The following is a 20,674-nucleotide window of genomic DNA, read 5'->3' on the forward strand; positions in this document are numbered from 1 at the left end:
GTTGGCGGGATGATGTCTTTTTCATGCCTTTACAAGGCGCAGAGCGAGAGAGAGACTGTATGGTGCGCCACTCCTCACACAGGCATTTTCGCAGTATCTCTACCTTTATTTTACGAGGTCGAGTTGCGATCTTGACACTCAACCTGGCACGGATGGAAAGCGTACTTGGGAGCAGCCCTGACTGGATTCGAACCAGGGAACTTTTGTTCCAGAGTCCGGCGCTGATGACATTGCGCCACCAGCCAGCCCCAAAGATGTATTTTCAAGTTCATTAAATTGTTAACTCTTTATCAGCTGACCTCCATGTGCATCTGTTACTATTTACCAGGGAATAAAGAGACCTTTAATTTTAATCTGGCTTCTTCAGTGATGCACACTTTTGCACATGTCCATTTTTTAAAGTTATTCCAGCGCTGTTTATATTTTCATTTATATTTAGCAAGAAATTTTACTTCATTTTGTGCCTCTCATGGGATGTTATAAACTTCTGTGTTTTTATTTTTGGGTGTTAGAATGCTTGAGAGTTTGTGATGACACTTTTTGCTTGGATTGCATCACTGAGTTATTTCCGTTTTGTGTTTTTTTAGATAATCAGTTCCACCACTCCTTGTGCTGACTTCTTCTTTCAAAGTTGCAGCGCTGGACAGTCTCGAAAGACTGCATTGCAGGCAACAATGGGAGCTGGGAGACCAAAAACTGGCAACGTTACGAAATTAGTGCAGAAGTGTAATGAAGTAGATCTGAACATTATAGTATTATGGAAGGTTGGTATAATTAACAATTGTGCTGAAGAGTTGTACATTTGCAAGTATTGCTGATTATAACTTGGAGGAGCTCAATATATTTAGTTCGCTTTCTAAATTAATGCAGTGACTTTATGATGTTTTTCTTCAATCTTCAATTATGCCACAACCATGCCACAAATGATGAAAATTGAGTGAATGACTTCAGAGGTTTAGTAATTCATGCTGGTATGTGAACAGTTCCTTAATACAACATCATCTTCTCATTGATCTGTAGATCCATTCAATTTGGGGAACTCAATGGCTTTATTGCTGCCTTCATTAAAAGTAAACTGCTGGAAATGCTTGTTAAGTCAGGTAGTGTATGTGAACTAGAAGCATATGTTTTCCAGCTAAGACCTTCGTTGAGAACCTGGTGATTGATATTGCAGAAGATTCTATACGGATTGTTTTGTTGCAGCTGAGGTTTTCCTTCTTGATGTCCCAATAATTTGTCATTTCTTGTGTCTCCCATTATCTCAGCTTTCCCAGTCCTAGCTCATAATCGCATTGGAATTTTCATTCTTCTGTCCCATCATCATAGTTGAATTCTCTGCAATTATTTACCATTACAGCAGCAACTCCAGCGTAGAAAAATATTCCAAAATAATTCCAAAATCAGATAAATGGATATTGAGGCAGTTGATTAGAAACAAATTATAGATTTGTAATTTAAGTTGTGTTTTGAAAGATAAATGATGATACAGCTAAGATGTTTGACGTCTGTTGGATGAAAGGCAAGTGTGGATACCAGGTGAGAATATGAGAAATGCAGAATTGGAAAGACCTGGTTCGCAGTGCAGTGGGTGGAGATTGGAATAGATGGAAATATTTGAATTGGTACAATTACATGAGTCAGTTGTTTTTGATGTTTGTAGTGACAAGTAAAGAAGGACTAAGGGTTGGTATAGGAATTAAAATATCAGTGTTGGAGCTATGGTGAAACTGAAATCTTATAGGTATGTGATGTTAAGCCTGAGAGCATTGAAATGGATACAGAAGTGTGCATAATGTTTTGGCAGATGGATAGAGGTGTGGAAGCTAGCAATCTTGCCTGTCTGCTTATTAAAAACTGCTTGTATTATAGTATATCAAGTATCATGCAGAACTGGATAGAAGCTCAGGCTACTTCAGTGGTCAACCCTGATGCAGGCTAATGTAATAACTACCCATTAGGTTCATGACATTAATTTTAAAAAAACAGTAACAACGCTGTTATAAACATAAGATTCTGCAGATGCTGGAAATCTTGAGCAACATGCAACGAATGGTGGCGGAACTCAGCAAATTCAGGCTGATATCCTTCATTGAGACTTATCAATTCCTGATGGAGTTTTGGCCCAAACACACTGTTTATTCCCCTCCATAGATACTGCCTGATTTGCACAGTTCCTCCAACAAGTTGGGTAACCTTGATCTGTTGCTCATAGTAGATGCTACTCTGGAATAAAAAGCAAGAATCCACAGATGTTGGAAATCTGAAAGAAAAATAAAGTATAGGAATTGCACAGCCAGTTTAGAAAAATGTAGCCAACATTTCAGGTCAATGACCTTTCAGCAGAACTGATTCAAAGCTTGGGGCCCTTTTGATGTCAAATATGTTCTCGGCATCCATACTATCAAGCTCCCCGAGTCTTGTATGTTATCATAATATCACCTCTTAGGCCAATGGTACAATGGTTCCTCATGTGACCTTTATCCCACACAAGTAATTTGTCCTTCCAACAGTATACCTTGCAACCAATATGTTCTAGACTCTTGCTTGAATTGGGCAAGTCATTGGCAAGGCTTGTGTTCAGCCTTACATTAAGCAACCATGCATTTTTAAAAAGTTCTCATCCCAGTTTTTTTTTAAATCCTTCCAAGATTCAGCCTGTCCCTCTTCTCTGAAGTCTATTCTAAGCCATGCCCCTTTTCTGCCAAATCTAATTCCTTGTACCCTGATACTCTGCTTTTCTATTCAACTTTCTCTCTTTGGAATTTCTTCCCTTAACCCCAGTTGAGCTCTATTTCACTTTCTCCTGGCAAATCAGGCGGCATCTATGATTCCTGTCACGAGAAAATCTGCAGATGCTGGAAATCCAAAGCAACACACACAAAGTGCTGGAGGAGCTCAGCAGGCCAGGTGGCATCTATGGAAAAGAGTAAACAGTCGACGTTTCGGGCCAAGACCTTTCATCAGGACTCTGATTTTTGTCCTGAAGAAGGATTTCAGCCGAAATGTCAGCTGTTTACTCCCCTTCATAGATGTTGCCTGACTTGCTGAGTTCCTCCAGCATTGTGTGTGTGTGTGTTGCACAAGGTTTCCAGTATTTGCAGAATTTCTTAGATTCTTTTTAGAATGTAATACTTCAAACAAGCTTGAGTTCAGCTTCCTTGATATCTCCTTACATAGCTGAGTGTTATATTTTGCTTGATAATTATTTTAAACATGAAATTGCCTTCATTCTTTCAAACCCAAGGGGTGTTTGTGGTGATTGTGATTAATTGATAATTTGACAAGTGAGGGTTCACTCCTGAGTTGGTAAGTTGTGAGTTCAAATCCCAGAGATGGGCACAAAATTTTAGGTCAGCATTGAAGTGCAGCAGTGAGGGAAAACTCTAAGCATTCAACTGCTCTATTTTGGACTAGATGTTAAATAAAAGGCAATCTTCCTCCCGAAGTGGATATACAAGATTTTTTCATTCTTGAAGAATACCAGGGAATGTAGCATAACACTTTGTTTCATTAAAACATTAACATAAGATATCTAGTCAGTATTGTATCTTTGTGACAGATTGTCATGTTCAGTTAGGCTTACAGAAACACTGCACTGCAACAGTGGCTAGACTTAAAAAAACTTAACTGCAAAGCAGTCAGTTGTCCTGTGGCAATGACTGAGTCTTTACTGTTGAACAAATGGTATATAATAGAAAGCAAAGGTTTGATTCAGGTGATGTATTCTTGTCCCATGCTCAGTTGACATTAGTGTTTAATGGTATAATTAATGTCCTCTGGCACTGTATAATTGCTGGGAGGGAGTAAGATTCTAATGCCATTGTGTAAAGTTTTTTTAAAAATTTTCGTTACAGGCGTATGTTGTGGAGGATAATAAACAGCTTATTTTGGAAGGCCAGCTTCATGTTGCTCTCCAGTCAATTGGGAAAGAAGCCTGTTCTTTACCTCAAGTACAGGTAGACCCACTGCTCTTTTTTGAGAGTTTTTAAAAACTGTATCAGTTTATTACAGGCTGTATCAGTTTATTAAGTTGGATCAGTTCGTGCCAATGGTGCCAAGATAAGGTACACCTGCATGGCATCTGGGGGGGTCTAATTTAAATGTATTTCAACTTAAATGCTAGTGTCAATATTTTCTAATTTTATATTTTAAATTGTTCGAGTGTTGCTCAAACAATTTGAAATGAATGAGCTGCTTTTGCTCATCCCAAAGTGGAGCGAGGTGACTCCTTGAATTACTGCAATTCCTGTGGTAATGATGGGGTTCACTGGCAATTAAGGGGCAATGAGGTAATTAAGAATTGGTGTACAAATAGGTTGGGATGTTCCCATTGTCTGAGTTTAACGGATGGAAGATTACCAGGTCTGGAAAGAATGAGAGTGTGTAAAGGGTGTGGGACTGTGACAAGTGTGTGAGAGACGGGAGATGATAACTAACAAACAAGACCCTTCACGTTTAACTAGTTGAGCACAGGAGACTGAGAGGTATAATGAAATCATGAGGGATGTTGATAGGATGAATGCACACAGTCTTTATCCCAGGTTTTGAGAATCAGTAACTACAGGGTATGTGTTTAAGGTTATGAGCTTAAACCTGAGCTTGTGGACTTTACCCTGAGTGCAATATTTAATAGTAACTTGAGAGGAAACTTTTAAACAAAAGATGGTGTGAACTAGGTAAGTAGGTACAATAACAACTTTTAAAAGATACTTGGACAGGTATGTGGATAACAAAGGTTTAGAAGGTTATGAACCAAAAACTGTGAGTGGAACCACCTGGAACGGGACGTCTTGGTCAGCATGCACCAGTTGGGTTGAAATGCATATTTCTGTACTGGATGACTAAGTTATAACTGTATCATTGAAAGACTGTTATGAAGATCAGTGGTAGACCAAAATCTTAGAACCATAGAACACTACAGCACAGAAAGGCTATTCGGCCCTTCTAGTCTGTGCGGAAACTTTATTCCGCTAGTCCCATTGACCTGCACCCAGTCCATAACCCTCCAGACCTCTCCCATCCATGTATCTATCCAATGTATTCTTAAAACTTAAGAGTGAGTCCGCATTTACCACGTCAGATGGCAGCTCGTTCCACACTCCTACCACTCTCTGAATGAAGAAGTTCCCCCTAAATCTTTCCCCTTTCACTCTAAAGCCATGTCCTCTCATGTTTATCTCTCCTAATTAAGTGGAAAGTACCTATTCACATTTACTCTGTCTATACCCCTCATAATTTTGTAAACCTCTATCAAATCTCCCCTCATTCTTCTACGCTCCAAGGAATAAAGTCCTAACCTGTTCAATCTTTCCCTGTAACTCAACTCCTGAAGACCTGGCAACATCCTAGTAAATCTCCTCTGTACACTTTCAATCTTACTGATATCCTTCCTATAGTTAGGTGACCAGAACTGCACACAATATTCCAAATTTGGCCTCACCAATGTCTTATACAACCTCGCCATAACATCCCAACTCCTATACTCAATACTTTGATTTATGAATGCCAGGATGCCAAAAGCCATCTTTACCACCCTGTCCACCTGTGACGCCACGTTCAGGGAATTACGTATCTGAACTCCCAGATCCCTTTGTTCCTCCGCACTCCTCAGTGCCCTACCATTTACTGTGTATGTCCTACCTTGATTTGCCCTTCCAAAATGCAATACTTCACACTTGTCTGCATTAAATTCCATCTGCCATTTTCTAGCCCATTTTTCCAGCTGGTCCAGATCCCTCTGCAAGCTTTGAAAGCCTTCCTCGCTGTCCACAACACCTCTAATCTTAGTGTCATCAGCAAACTTGCTGTTCCAATTTTCCACATTTTCAGCTAGATCATTGATGTAGACAACAAACAACAATGGTTCCAGCACAGATCCTTGAGGCACACCACTAGTCACAGGCCTCCAGTCTGAGAAGCAATCGTCAACTACCACTCTCTGTCTTCTCCCACACAGCCAATTTTGAATATTTTGTCAGAATATTGGTAAGCATTTTTTAAAAACATACAATTACTAATGAAGTATAGAAAATAATTTTTATATTTCTTGCTAATTTACTTAGAACCCTTCAAGGGTACAAAAAGGAAGAGAGTAGCTGTATTTGGTCCCTTGGAAGATGAAACTGAAGTATTAATATGAACAAATGAACAGGAAGAAATTTTGGAGAAGCTTCTCATCTTGATAGAAGATGATGCTTTTAATAATAACAGGTGAAAATGAAAAGATTCCAGGCAAACTGAAGGCTAACAAGTCCTCTAGACAGGATGTTGGAAGAAATCATGAAGTTGTGAAAGAAGTGGCTGCAGAGAATGAGGGTGCATTGGCTGTGATTTTTTTTTAACCACGTCCTTGGATTCCAGAATGAGCCCAGCAGATTAGCAAATTGCATTTGTAGGAGGAGAGATTTCAAAAGAAATGAGCGGGAACAGTCTGGATATTCTGCACACCACAGTTCCCTTGGAGATGTTGGATTGTGCATAATATGGCCCTTAACAAGTGCCAATAAAAACGTTAGTTTTAAGCAGCCATTCCATGAGTGCCAGTGTTAGAGTGGAGAGTTGAGCCTTTGGCTTATAGAGGCTTCGTTTAATTTTTCTTTGTTATTGCACAGTAGAGCAGTGGGGATGCCAGACAGGATAGTGGAATGCTCCTTTTGTAGGATGTGGGAAATCAGGAAGACCTCCAGTATCCCAAATGACAACACCTGCAAGAAGTGCATTCATCTGCCGTTTTTTTTCAGACTGTTAAGGAATTGAAGCTGAACCTGGATGAACTCTGAATCATTCAGGTGGCTGATGGGCTGATCAACAGGATGTACAGGGAAGTCGTTATGCCCAAGATACATGACAAGTAACTGGGTGATTGTCAAGAGGGGGAAAGGCGATGAGTAGCCAGTGCAGTACCCCTGTGGCCATTCCCCTCAATAGTAGGTGCTATAGGGAGGTATGACCTAGTAGAAGAAAGTTACTGCAGTTAAGTCTCTGGCACTGAGTCTGTTTCTGTGGCTTATAAAAGAAGGGGGGAGAAGAGGCAAGCTGTAGTGATAAGGACTAGAAAGGAGGTTCTGTGGATGGGATCGAGATTCCCAGATAGTTTGCTTCTGGGTGCCAGAGTTTGGGATATCTCAGACTGAGTCCACAGCATTCATGAATGGGTGGGTGAGCAACCAGATCAGTACCAATGACATGGGTGATGAGGCTCTGCAAAGTGAGTCCAGGGAGTTAGGTACTGAGTTAAAGGACAGGACCTCCAGGGTTGTGATCTCAGGATTGAGATCCATACCATGTGCTAGTGAGGCCAAGAACAGGAAAATAATACAGTTTAACATGTGGCAAAGGAGAAGGTGGGGAGGGAGGGCTTCAGATTTTTGGATCATTGGGCTCTCTTCCAGGGAAGGTGGGACCTGTTGTACAGGCAGGGCAATTTTCACCTGAACTGGAGGGGGACTAATGTTCTTTGGGAATGTTTGCTGGTGCTGTACTGTGGGGAGAGGGGTGTTTAAAATAAGAATTGTAGGGGATGGGAACCAGAGCACCAGAGCAGGTACTGCAGTGTCTGTGGGGAAAAATGTTAAGCCTACATACAAAGTCAGGAATCAGAAGGCTCAGCATGGTGGGGCTAATATTCTGAGCTGTGTGTATTTCAATGCAAGACGTATTGTAGGAAAGGTAGAGAGCTTGGGGCGTGGATCAGCATCTGGAGTTATGACATTGAAGCCATAAGTGAGACATGGTTACAGGAGGGGCAGGACTGGCAGCTCAGTGTTCCTGGGTTCCATTGTTTTAGACTTGACAGAGCAGGAAGGATTGGCGGGGGAGGTGGAGGTTGGTGTCACTAGTAAAGGGAAATTATCGTGGCAGTGCTCAGGACAGACTGGAGAGATCATCAACTGAGGCTATATGGGTGGAACTAAGAAATAAGGAAGGGATGACCATAATAAAGGGGTTATGTTATTGACTACCCAATGCCAGTGGCATTTAGAGGAGCAAATTTGTTGAGACATCTGTTGCAAGAAACGCAAAGTTGTGATAGTAGGTGATTTTAACTTTACACGTATTGACTGGGGCTCCCTTCCTGTAAAAAGGCTGGATGGAATTGAATTTATCAAATGTGTTCAGGAACATTTCCCTAATAGGTACATAGATGTCCAAACTGCAGAGGGTGCAATACTACATCTCGTATTAGAGAATGCGACAGGGCACGTGACAGAAGTTTGTGTAGGGGAACACTTTGCATCTAGTGATCATAATGTCATTATTTTCAAGATAATTATAGAAAAGGATAGGTCTAGTCCTCAGTTGATATTCTAAATTGGAGAAAGACCAATTTTGATGGTATTAGAAAAGGTCTGGCAGGTGTGGATTGGGAAAGGCTGTTTTCTGCTAAAAGTATACTTGGTAAGTGGGAAGCCTTCAAAGTGAAATTTTGTATGATCATATCAGAATAAAATGCAAGAATAACGGTTTAGAGAACCTTGAATTTCAAGAGATATTGAGGCCCTGGTTAAGAAAAAGGAGGAGGTACAGAGCTGTAGACAGGACGGAGCAAATCAGGAGGGCAAAAAAGCATATTCACTTTTTCTATGATTCTTTTAATTAAAGTGGAATAGGTGCAGACTGAAACACCTTAAAAGTGTGCATATGAGTGAAGTATTCTTCCACTTTTGTGATGTAGAAGCTGTACGGAATGTGTATTTTCATCTTGTATGTTCCAGGAGGCACAGGAAATGGTTCTGTTGAAATTCATACGGCCAGAGCAGCCGCAGCTGCCCACACGACCAAGCCTGGAACAGCTTTCACATCTCATTAAGATTAGCCTTCACTACCCTGAGTGCTATGACCATTCATTCCATCAAAAGAGGTTTGTAAATCATTGAGACTTAATTCAAAGTTATGTGGGGGAAAAGCATCCAAACTTTAACCTTTATTCCAGAAACAAGTTTATAAAGTTCCATTGTTCTGTTATTTAAGAAAGGCTCTAATGAAAAGCTGGGGGAGCCCTGCTGGCAGCCAATGGGGTAACATCTTTTTGAACTTGCTCCTACCTTATCTATCTTTTTGTTTCCTACCAGTTTTTTGAAACCTTATAATAAATCTCAATATTGCTCTATTTATGTCAATGAGAAAGACTGAAGCCGATGCAACAGAAAAAGAAGATGATTCTCCAACCACTTTGGAATCAATTGGAGATTTCCTTTAAAAGCAAGGAACAAAACTTTCTAAGGAATTTCAACATCTTAACGTCAAGTTGGACGCTATTCAACAAACTCTAATCGAACATGAAAAGCAAATTAAGGAGAATAAAGAAACTTCGTCGATACTGGAAGCGGACTTAGAAGACATGAGTAAGCTCTGCAAAAAATTATCATTATATGATGAAAAATTAACAAAGAAGATTACCAACCTGGAAAGCAGAAACAGAAGGAACAATCTACATATTCTGGGTCTTGAAGAATCAATTAAAGGTGCCCAGCAAACGGAGTTCTTTGCAAGCTTTCTGAAGCAGCTATTCCCTGATTTATTGCCATCTGTGCCTAAGTTGGACTGCACCCACCGGTCACTGGCCCCCAAATCAAAGTCAGGAGAGCGACCTAGGTCGGTTATTTTACAGTTTCATGAATTTCATACTAAGGAGCTTTTAAGCTGTCATACCCGTCAAATAGGAATGATCAATTACGACGGGAAGATGATCAGATTCGTGGAAGATTATACACCGAAGGTTATGGCTGAAGGTGGCAAGTATAAAGAGGTCATGTCGCTGCTCTATTACCAAGGGTTTAAGTCCTCCCTTCGCTTCCCCACACTTCTTAGAATCTTTCAGAAAAATGGTGTGCAGAAATGGCTGGGATCGGTTGAACACGCACAGAAGTTTTTGAAAGCAGAAGATTAATTGTGTTATATCTTTTACAAGAGCAATTATCTTTTTAATGTTGGATAGAATAAGGTTTTAATAAACTTGTGTTTTGACCATTTATATATCTTGTTTTTGATATTTTCTTTGATATTTATTACTTTTTTTGAGCTTTTTCTATATACATTTGTTTTTGAAATTGTTAAAATGAATCCTCATGTTTTAGATTTCTGATCTAAGTTTTTTTTGCCTGTTTTGTCTTGGTAGGAACATAATAACCTTGAATGATTGGAGTTTTGCCAGCAGGATTTCTTTGGGAGGGTTGTCTTTAGGGTTTAGCATGCCGACTGTCCTTTGGCCGGCTTTTTGGCTTTGGGAGGGGGAGGAGGGTGGGGTCTCTTTTTTCTTTTTTCTCTGGGAGCTGTTTGGGCTACCATCAAAATTTTCTGTTTGAGTACCTTATTTTATGGTTCGTTCTCTGGTTCTAATAATTTATGGTCAGATCTTTTAACTCTTCTGTTAATTAGTATTTAAAATGGATCGAAATATTAATTTACGTAGTTTTAATGTGCAGGGGTTAAATCATCCTGTGAAACAGAATAAGATTTTTGCTTATATTAAAAAGTTAAGGGCCCCCATTATTTTTCTACAAGAAACGCATGTATGTAGTTGTGACAATGCACGCCATTTTAATCGGTGGAGGGTCTACAATTTCATTCTTCATTCAGAGAAAAATCTTGAGGGGTCTCGATTTTTATAGACAATACAATTTATTTTCTCCAACATAAAGTTGTGTCTGACACTAATGGGCGATTTGTTATAGTGTCAGGGAAACTAGATAATAAATTAATTGTATTTGCTAATGTGTACGCCCCCAATGTGGATGACCCAGGATTTTTTGAGTGTTTCTTTTCATTCCTGCCGTATTTGAGTCTTTATTCTTTAGTGATGGGAGGAGATTTTCCAGACCCAGTATTAGATTGTTCTTCTCTTAAATCAGCCACACCTAATAAATCAGCTTTATTTATTCAATCCTTTCTAACGAAATGTGATATTGTTAATGTCTGGTGTTTTTTTCACCCAGCAGAAAGGGAGTATTCATTCTTCTCTCATGTCCATCATTCCAATACCAGGATTTTTTTTTTATTGATAGTCAAATAATTCCATTAATTTGATCCATTGAATATAAAGAAATAGCTGTATCCGACCATTCTCCTGTATTTCTATCTTTAAATCTTCCTGGTTTCACTCATATGAACAGATCCTGGCGTTTTAATTTACCTTTGTTATCTAATAAGGATCTCTAAAGTTTCTGGAGAATCAAATTACTTTTTTTTTGAAGAAAATGCGTTGGAAGAGACTTCCAGTCTTATCATTTGGGACAATAGACAATAGGTGCAGGAGTAGGCCATTTAGCCCTTCGAGCCAGCACCATTCACTGTGATCATGGCTGATCATCCACAATTAGTACCTTGTTCCTGCCTTGTCCCCCATATCCCTTGACTCCAGTATCTTTGAGCTCTATCTACTCTTTCTTGAAAGAATCCAGAGAATTGGCCTCCACTGCCTTCTGAAGCAGAGCATTCCACAGATCCACAGCTCTGGGTGAAAAAGTTTTTCTTCAACTCCGTTCTAAATGGCCTACCCCTTATTCTTAAACTGTGTCCTCTGGTTCTGGACTCCCCCAACATCGGGAACATGTCTCCTGCCTCTAACGTGTCCAATCCCTTAATAATCTTGTATGTTTCAATCAGATCCCCTCTCATCCTTCTAAATTCCAGTGTATACAAGCCCATTCGCTCCAATCTTTCAACAATGACAGTCCCGCCATCCCGGGAATTAACCTCGTGAACCTATGCTGCACTCCCTCAATAGCAAGAATGGCCTTCCTCAAATTCGTGACCAAAACTGCACACAATACTCAGGTGTGGTCTCACCAGGGCCCTGCAGAAGGACCTCTTTGCTCCTGTACTCAACTCCCCTTGTTATGAAGGCCAACATGCCAATAGCTTTCTTCACTGCCTCCTGTACCTGCATGCTTACTTTCAGTGACTGATGAACAGGGACACCTAGATCTCGTTGTACTTTCCCTTTTCCTAACTTGACACCATTGGGATAGTAATCTGCCTTCCTGTTCTTGCCACCAAAGTGGATAACCTCACATTTATCCGTATTAAACTGCATCTGCCCACTCACCCAACCTGTCCAAGGTCACCCTGCATTCTCATAATATCCTCTTCACATCTCACACTGCCACCCAGCTTTGTGTCATCTGCAAATTTGCTAATGTTACTTTTAATCCCTTCATCTAAATCATTAATGTATATTGTAAATAGCTGCGGTCCCAGCACCAAGCCTTGCGGTACCCCACTAGTCACTGCCTGCAATTCTGAAAGGAACCCGTTAATCCCTACTCTTTGTTTCCTGTCTGCCAACCAATCTTCTATCCATGTCAGTACCCTACCCTCAATAACGTGCACTCCAATTTTGCCCACTAATCTCCTATGTGGGACCTTATCAAAGGCTTTCTGAAAGTCCAGGTACACTACATCCACTGGCTCTTTCTTGTCCATTTTCATAGTTACTTTTAAGGCATATATTAGAGGACAAATTATCTCCTATACTGCATATATAAAGAAAAAGCTAATAGAGAGAGAGCTGACTTAGTTAATCAATTAAAGCAATTAGACTAGAAATATGTTTTGGCACCAGACCCTGAACTATACAGAAGACGTATTGAAATTAAAACTAAATATGATCTTCTTGTAACGCATCCAACTGAAAGACAACTTTTAAAAGATAGAAGCCAATTCTACATACATGGAGGAAAAACTGGTAAACTATTGGCTAATCATTGAAGACCCTTATAGCTAAACGGCAAATTAAAGAAATTCACAAACCCAATGGTGATTTGACAACTGACCATTTTGAAATAAATGACACTTTTAGAGAATTTTATTCTAAACTGTATAGTTCTGATTTTGTTTAAGATAATACTGCAATGAACAATTTCTTAGACCAATTAAATATTCCTGGACTTTTGGTTGATAATCAAAAGCAGTTGGATCAACCTATTTCTCGGGAGGAAATCACTGAGGCTATACATTCATTGCATTCTGGGAAATCTCCAAGACCTGACGGATTCTCTGGAGAATTTTATAAGGCTTTTTCTTCATTGCTTATACCTTATTTATGTTCTGCCCTTACTGATTGCTTCAAGGTGGGTAGATTGCCACAGTCTTTTTATGAAGCTTCCATTTCGCTTATTCTTAAAAAGAATAAGAATCCCACTGAATGCTCTTCATATAGACCAATCTCTTTACTCACTGTTGATGCTGAGATCCTATCTAAAGTTTTGGCCCGTAGACTCAAGAATATTATACCTTCTATAATATCTGATGATCAGACAGGATTTATTAAAGATCAATATTCCCATTTTAATATGCAGCGATTGTTAAATGTTATGCATTCTCTATCCAAGGAAATATTGGAATGTGTGATTTCTCTGGTTGCGGAGAAGGCCTTTGACCGAGTTGAATGGAATTACCTATTTAAAACCTTAGAAAAATTTATTTTTGGGCCCAATTTTATTCTTTGGATTAAATTACTTATCTCCCTCTGCTCGGGTCCTTACTTTCAGAATTCTAAACCAATTAAACTCCATCGTGGAACCAGATGATGTCTGTTGAGCCCTTTGCTTTTTGATTTGGTATTAGAACCTTTAGCAATTGCCTTTCGAGCGTGTAAAGATATCACTGGTATCTTAAGGAAAGGTGCTATTCATAAAGTCTCGCTTTATGCTGATGACCTATTGCTTTTTATATCTAATGTTACAACTTCCTTACCCTCTGTTTCTTTTACTGACTAATTTTAGTCAGTTTTCACGATATAAATTGTAATTACATAAGATTGAATTGTTTCCTTTAAATAATTTGATACCAACCGATATTGACCTTACTTTTAAAATTGTAAGAAAACTATTTACATATTTGGGTGTAACAATCACTTAGAATTATAAAGATCTATTCAAAGAAAATTTTCTGACCTTAATGAATTATGTGAAAAAGACACTTCCTGATTGGTCGCCTCTCTCTTTATCATTGATTGGACAAATAATTCTGTTAAAATGAATATTTTACCTAATTTTATATACCTTTTTTCAAGCCGTACCTGTTTTTATTCTTTTTTTTTGATTCTTTAGATTCAATTCATTCTTCCTATATATGGAAGAACAGAAAACCCCAATTAAGTAAAGCACACCTTCAAAAAATTAAAAAGAATGGAGGCCTTGCTCTACCCAATTTTGGGTTATATTATTGGGCAATTAGCATGCGAAATCTTACGTTCTGGTTATATTATATTAATTGTGAGGATTGTCCAATGTGGGTCTTTTTGGAAGACAACTCTTTTACGAAATTTTCTATTATTTCTCTTCTTGGATCCACTCTTCCTTTATCTTTAAATAAATTAACTGACAGTTTGGTAGTTAAACACACTTTGAGGAACTGGCTACAGTTTAGAAAACATTTTGGTTTATTGAGATTTTCCCTTTCTAGTCCTATTTTTTTCTAATTTTTTTTAAACTGTCTACGGCTGATCTGTTTTTTAGAGAATGGGATAGATTAGGCATTAAACGATTTCAGGATTTGTTTGTTGGAGGGATTCTTCTTTTGAGCAGTTCTCAGTGAAATATAACCTATCAAATACCCACTTTTTTCAATATCTACAGATTTAGAGATTTTTTAAGATCTAAACTACATATTTTTCCTACCAGCCCAGATAAGAACATAATAGAAGTATTTTTTAATTTGAAACCTTTTGATAATGGGTCAATATCTTATATTTATGGTCTGTTGTTGGGACTGAGAATGGCTCCTTTAGACAAAATTAAAAAAGATTGGGAAAAGGATTTACAGACTTCATTATCTGATGAGACCTGGAGGACTATTTTCAAAATGGTTAATTCTTCATCTTTATCCAGTGACTTCATCCAGTGCGCATGTGCCGGTTGTGCATGCAGCCTGTTACAGCCGTTCCAACTAGTTTTCTTACTTTTTTAACTTGCGTTATTTGCTGTTTCTTTTTCATGGTAACACGTTGAAGCTGCACCCTCTCTAACATGCTGATGGAGAGAGTTTTATTTGGGTTTTTAGCGCTGGAAATAGTTACATTCGGACACATCTCATTAGCGGGGCAGCAGTATGGTCGAATTGTTTATTCCAGGGACCAGCTGATTGCGCTTATGCCGGCCGGTTTAGCGAACAGAGCGGCGGACACCCCGGCTGAAATCTGGAGGAAAACACACAGAGGATGTAGAGGGGGATCAAAAAGGCGAGGAAAGAGCACCGGGTCGAGACAACACAGACTTATGGAGAAGAGGAGTTCGGTGGATAATAAAATGGACGAGTTGACGGCGTTAGCCAGGAGTCAGAGAACATTTTGGGAGAGCAGTGTTATGTGTTTTACTGAAACGTGGCTGCATGTTGACATACCTGACCAAAACTTTTCCATGGAGGGCTTCCAGACCGTTCGGGCTGATGGGAAGTGCACTGAGAGCGGTAATCGTAAAGGAGTTGGGGGCTTGCTGTTCTGGTTAACAACGGATAGTGCAATCCTGGTCATATTACGATCGAGGAATGTGTTTGTAGCCCGGATATTGAACTTTTTGCTGTAGGTCTCCGGCCATATTCCACCGAGATACAACACTGGGCGTCATGGGAGATTGTTCCTACCTATGGCCATCGAACTTTGCAGCTCCTCCCGTGGAGGGTCAGACACCCTGAGCCAATAGGCTGGTCCTGGACTTATTTCCATCTGGCATAGTTTGCATATTGTTGTTTGATTGTTTGTGGTTTTTGTGTTACTATATTTATGCTCTATTCTTGGTTGGTGCAGCTGTACAAAACTCAATTTCCCTCGGGATCAATAAAATATGTCTATGTGCTCGTCATTCCCTCCTACAATTTAAAGTGGTACATAGAGCTCATATGTCTAAAGACAAGCTCTCTCGTTTTTTTTTCAGATGTATCTCCTTATTTTGACAGATGTAATAATGGAGAGGCTTCATTAATTCATGCGTTTTGGTCATGTTCGAACCTTGAAAAATATTGGAAAGATGTATTCCAAACTTTTTCTGTACTTTTTAAAGTTAATTTTAAGCCCAATCCTTTGACTGCCTTATTTGGTATTGTTGAGGCAAGAGCTTTAATTTTGGAGCCTTCTCATTTGTGGGTACTGGCTTTTATTTCTCTTATGGCTAGGAGGGCGATCTTGCTTAAATGGAAGGAGGTTGCCCCCCCTACACATGCTCAATGGTTATGTCATGTTTAAATTTAGAGAAGATTCGTTGTTCGATTTCTGATTATAATCAAGATTTTCAAATGCTATGGGGACCCTTTCAGAACTATTTTGAAAATCTTTGAATTGTTATTAAAATATAGATCTGGACTATTATTATAAAACACCATTATAAAGTACTTTTTTTCCTCTTTTTTTAACCAACCAGCTTTGTCTTGGTAGTGGGTGTAGATTTTTTTATAATTAACCATATTATTGTATTTCATAATTCAATTTATTTTATTTGATTGATCATGAATGTGGGATACCGTGATTGTGTCAGTGTGATTTATATATAGTGCATTTTGTGCTGCCTTATTTTGATTTATAACAAGTATCCTAGTATCCTTATGAATTCTGTATTTGTGTATATAAAATTTAACAAAAATATTGGGGGGGGGGGAAAGCTGGGAAATTTATAGGGTAAATTATTGGAAGGTGTTATAAAGGACAACATACTTAAGTATTTGGATAGGTGGCCTGATTAGGGATAGCCAACGTGGCTTTGTGTGTGTGGCAGGTCATATGTAACTAATCTTAGTTTTTGTGGGGTTTCTGAGGAAGGTTAGTGAAGGCAAGGTGAGGTTATATCACTTTCAGGGTGAAGTAGTAATTGAATTCAATGTTTGCTTAGCAGGAGAAGCCGGAAAATGAAAGCAAGTGGTCGTCATTGATTAGAGGCCTGTGCTGTGCCGCAGGGATCAGTATTGTTTGTCCCCTATATTAACGATTTGGTTGATATGACAAACTGGATCAGCAAACTTGTTGATAACATCACAAGATATTGGGGGTGTAGTGCACAGTAGGTAAGGCTATCAAAGCTTGCAAAGTGATTTGGACCAATTGGGTAAATGGGCTGGAAAAATGGCAGATAGGATTTAATGGAGACAAGTGTGAGTATTGTCCTTTGGGAGAGCAAACCAGGGATAAGACTTGCACTGTGTATGGCATGGTATGGCATTATGGAGTGCAATAGAATAAAGGGACCTGGGAATACAGATCCATAACTCCTTGACAATTCCTTCATAAATCAGGGCATTGAGCACAGGGGTTGGAATGTTATGTTGAAGTTATACAATGTGTTTGGTATGCAGTTCTGGTTATCTCCCTACAGGAACAATAACTTGACAGTACAGAAAACTTCCATTGATGTTGCCAGGACTTGAGGACCTGAGTTACATGGAGAGGTTCAATAGGTCAGGATTTTATTCCCTAAAGCACAGGAGAATAAGATTGAGGTCTTTTAGGAGTATACAAAATTGAGGGGAATTGATACGGTGAATGCTTGCAGGCTTTTTTCCGTAAGAAGGACATCAGAGTAGATGGTCAGTATCTTTTTTTCAGGTCATGAGTGAAATCAAATTTTTCAAAATGGGGTAACAGTTTGAGCTGAAAAGCAAGTTAGTGAAGGAAAATAATATTGGAATGAAGGAACAAAAAGAAAATAAAATACTAAAGATAAATACCGCAAGAGTTTTTGTTGGTTTATGTGATTATTCATGAACTGAACGATAATGCAAAAAAAATTGTTATTAGATTTTAAAAGAAATATTCTGTTCATAATGTCATTTTCTTCCCTGTGTTTTTGATGTTCAAGTGGAAACAACTTTTGTACTTGCACAACTTTTAGCTTAATATCTGCGCATATTTAAATTCAATTATTTGTGCACAGAGGCATTTGCTTAACTCTTGTTAAGAATGTTGTTTTTTCCCCCGTTCCACAGTTTGTGTTTAGTACCAGTTACCCTTGTTCTTTTCAACTGCTGTCAGATTGAAGTGGACATTATCGTTGATCTTCGGCACAAGGCCACAAGGTAAGGTCACACTCTGCAAACACTCTATTTGGCTAAGAGTCGCTTGACGTTTTTCCACGTTATTGTTTGAGTGAGATGCCACATTGGAGATATTTTGGTCTAATGATTCAAAGCACGTGGATACAATTCAGACTTTGACAGCAGGAATTTGGAAGTAAGGCTGGAGCAATAACATATCCAAAATTTTGTTTGAAAACTCAGTTCACTAATAACAGTTTGGAAATGTGCTGTGTATTGTTGTCCACTTTGTAATTTATTGATATACATTATAATTATAATCCCAGGGTGAAATGGCTAATACAAGAGGGCATAATTTTAAGGTGAGTAGAGGGGGGTGTCAGAAATAGGTTTTGCTTTAGAGCAGTGAGTATGTGGCACATGCTGCCAGGAGTGGTGGTGATGCAGACACATGAGACATTTAAGAGTCTCTTAAATAGGCACATAGATGAAAGAAAAATGGAGGGCTATCTGAAGAGTTAGATTGATCTTGGAGTAAGTTAAAAGGTGGGGAAAACATTGTGGGCTGAAGGGCCTGTACTGTTCTAAGTTTCATTATCTCAAGGTTTCTATCTAGGAGTCCATTCATAACGTGAAGAACTTGTATGAAGCTTCTCAACTTTTAAAATTTTACCTTTTGTGTTTCTGCTTATTCTCAGTGTTAGTAGGATACAGTGGTCTGAATCTACTTTTCCATCCAGTTTGCCAAATTTATCATGTGGCTAAATGGGCAGGCATTTTCCAAGCCAGGTCATGCATTCCAGTGCCACTCCATTAGCTTGAGCAAACAGAGAGAATGCTGCACTGGCTGTGACTCTGATAGATGTTTAGTTAAGCCCCTTGTCCATTCGTGAGGGTAAATGCACCATTTCAAAGACAAATGGCAGTTATCCTTGGTACTCTGACCAATATTTTCACTCCAATCAACACTTATAGGTAATTGTTTGGTCACAATTCCAGAGCTTCCAGTGCATGAGCATAAGTACCATACCCATGACAGTACAGCACTGATGGCACTTCAAAAGTACTTTGGTGCCTTTTGGACTGTTTCAAATTTGAACGCAATATAAATATCACCTTTGTTTCCTGTCTTACCTGCTATATCCCCCACCCTCCCATTACTAGTGGTTCCTTTTCTCCTCCATCCCTGTGGCTGCTAAACACACCTTCCTTGAATCAGAACATAAATAGGGAGGTGTAGCGCCCATTGTATTTACTGTTATTTAGTGAGATCTTGTTTGATCTTTTACCTTGGCACCACTGGCCCACACCCAAAGATTTCACTGATATTTGGGACCATCGTCCTTTCCTACTACCCACTTTGAAGTGCTTTGAGCCTCCCTTCCCCCTTTTTCTCTGGCTTCCCTTTTGTTTCTGGTTCTCCCCTGCCGCCTCCTCACCCAGTTGTTTTCTCTCTTTCTATGTTGAACTTGTGTTCCTAAATATTTCAACTATTTTAATATAAATATAATATCTTAAACACTCCTATTCTCTGCACTCATCTAAAAGCAGGTGAAATTTTGCTATTTTCCTAGATTTGTTCTTCATGCCCTATAATGCATGACTGTCAATGGCTGACTAACTACAAAGCCTCTTCAATCTGACAGCTTGAATTCAATTCACTGGCCATTCAAGACTCTAGAGCTGGTGCATAAATTCAGATTTTGTTCTACCCTTTGCCCAGCTTCATTGTACTTTATCCTCAGTGGATATCACCACTGCTAATCATCTTCCGTTTCTTTTTAGTTTTAATTGTTGATAACTATTAACTACCTCTGAAATTCATTTTCTATTGGGGGACCATGCATGTACTCCAGAGTAAGTGTAAAGCTTAAGACCCAGCCTCCTGGAACTGATCAATGTCATGATGGTATGCTTACAGTGCACACTATCATTGCTCAAAAGACCCAGTCCTGAGATCTTCCATTCCATTGTTTCACATGGGAATCCTGGAGTTGCTGTAAGCAATATCTTGGTCCTCTACAGTCTGTGCTGTTGCACTCTTCACATGCATGGTAACAATCAGTCATTTGATGTGAAGTACAACTTTATGTTGAACATAGAACAGTGCAATACAGGGGCAGGTCCTTCAGTTCACTTTTGCTGAATTTAAACTAGAAATTAAATGCTTCGCTTTCAAAGCCAAGCATTGTGAGCATGCTATGTTGGCACAGGAATATATGGCAGAAGTTGTGGGCACATCCTTAGTTGTTAACACAAATGACATATAACATTGTTTGTTTCAATGTACATGTGATAAATCTGAATCTGAGCAAACTAATTCCTTCTGCCTATACAGTGGCCACATTCCTCCATCCTCTGCATACCTCTTACATGCCTATATTGTATTCCTCCACCACCACCTTTGGCAACGCATTCCAGGCTACTGTTTTTTAAAGAAAACTTGTCTCACATCTTTTTAAACTTTCCCCTCATTTATTTACTAAAGATATTTCACCCTTGTTGAATAGGTATACCTGTATGTCTATAGTATGTTCTCAATTACAGCTGAACAATCTCTGGCTCTACAGCCTATTACAGATTGGATTCGGTGGGCCATTTGGCTCACTAAGCACATGCTGGTCATCAGGTACCCATTTGCACTAATCCTATACAAATTCCACTTTATCCTTTCCTATTCCTACCTACTGCTCCCAGATATTGACATTTACAGTAG

The 20,674-nt window shown here is 39.1% G+C and overlaps 1 protein-coding gene across 3 annotated transcripts in view; it reads left to right on the top strand.

Annotated features, from left to right (window-relative positions):
- trappc8 (trafficking protein particle complex subunit 8) overlaps positions 1–20,674 on the top strand; it is a 186,117-nt gene that overhangs the window by 163,661 nt on the left and 1,782 nt on the right. For all 3 annotated transcript variants that reach the window (XM_063060131.1, XM_063060134.1, XM_063060143.1), the window contains 4 exons: positions 588–764; positions 3,855–3,956; positions 8,715–8,860; positions 17,911–18,000. In XM_063060131.1, the coding sequence (XP_062916201.1) occupies positions 588–764; positions 3,855–3,956; positions 8,715–8,860; positions 17,911–18,000 (515 nt within the window). The remainder of the gene's footprint in view (positions 1–587; positions 765–3,854; positions 3,957–8,714; positions 8,861–17,910; positions 18,001–20,674) is intronic.

The sequence above is a fragment of the Mobula hypostoma genome, chromosome 1, assembly GCF_963921235.1.
Source record: "Mobula hypostoma chromosome 1, sMobHyp1.1, whole genome shotgun sequence".
NCBI classification, from domain to species: Eukaryota; Metazoa; Chordata; class Chondrichthyes; order Myliobatiformes; family Myliobatidae; genus Mobula; species Mobula hypostoma.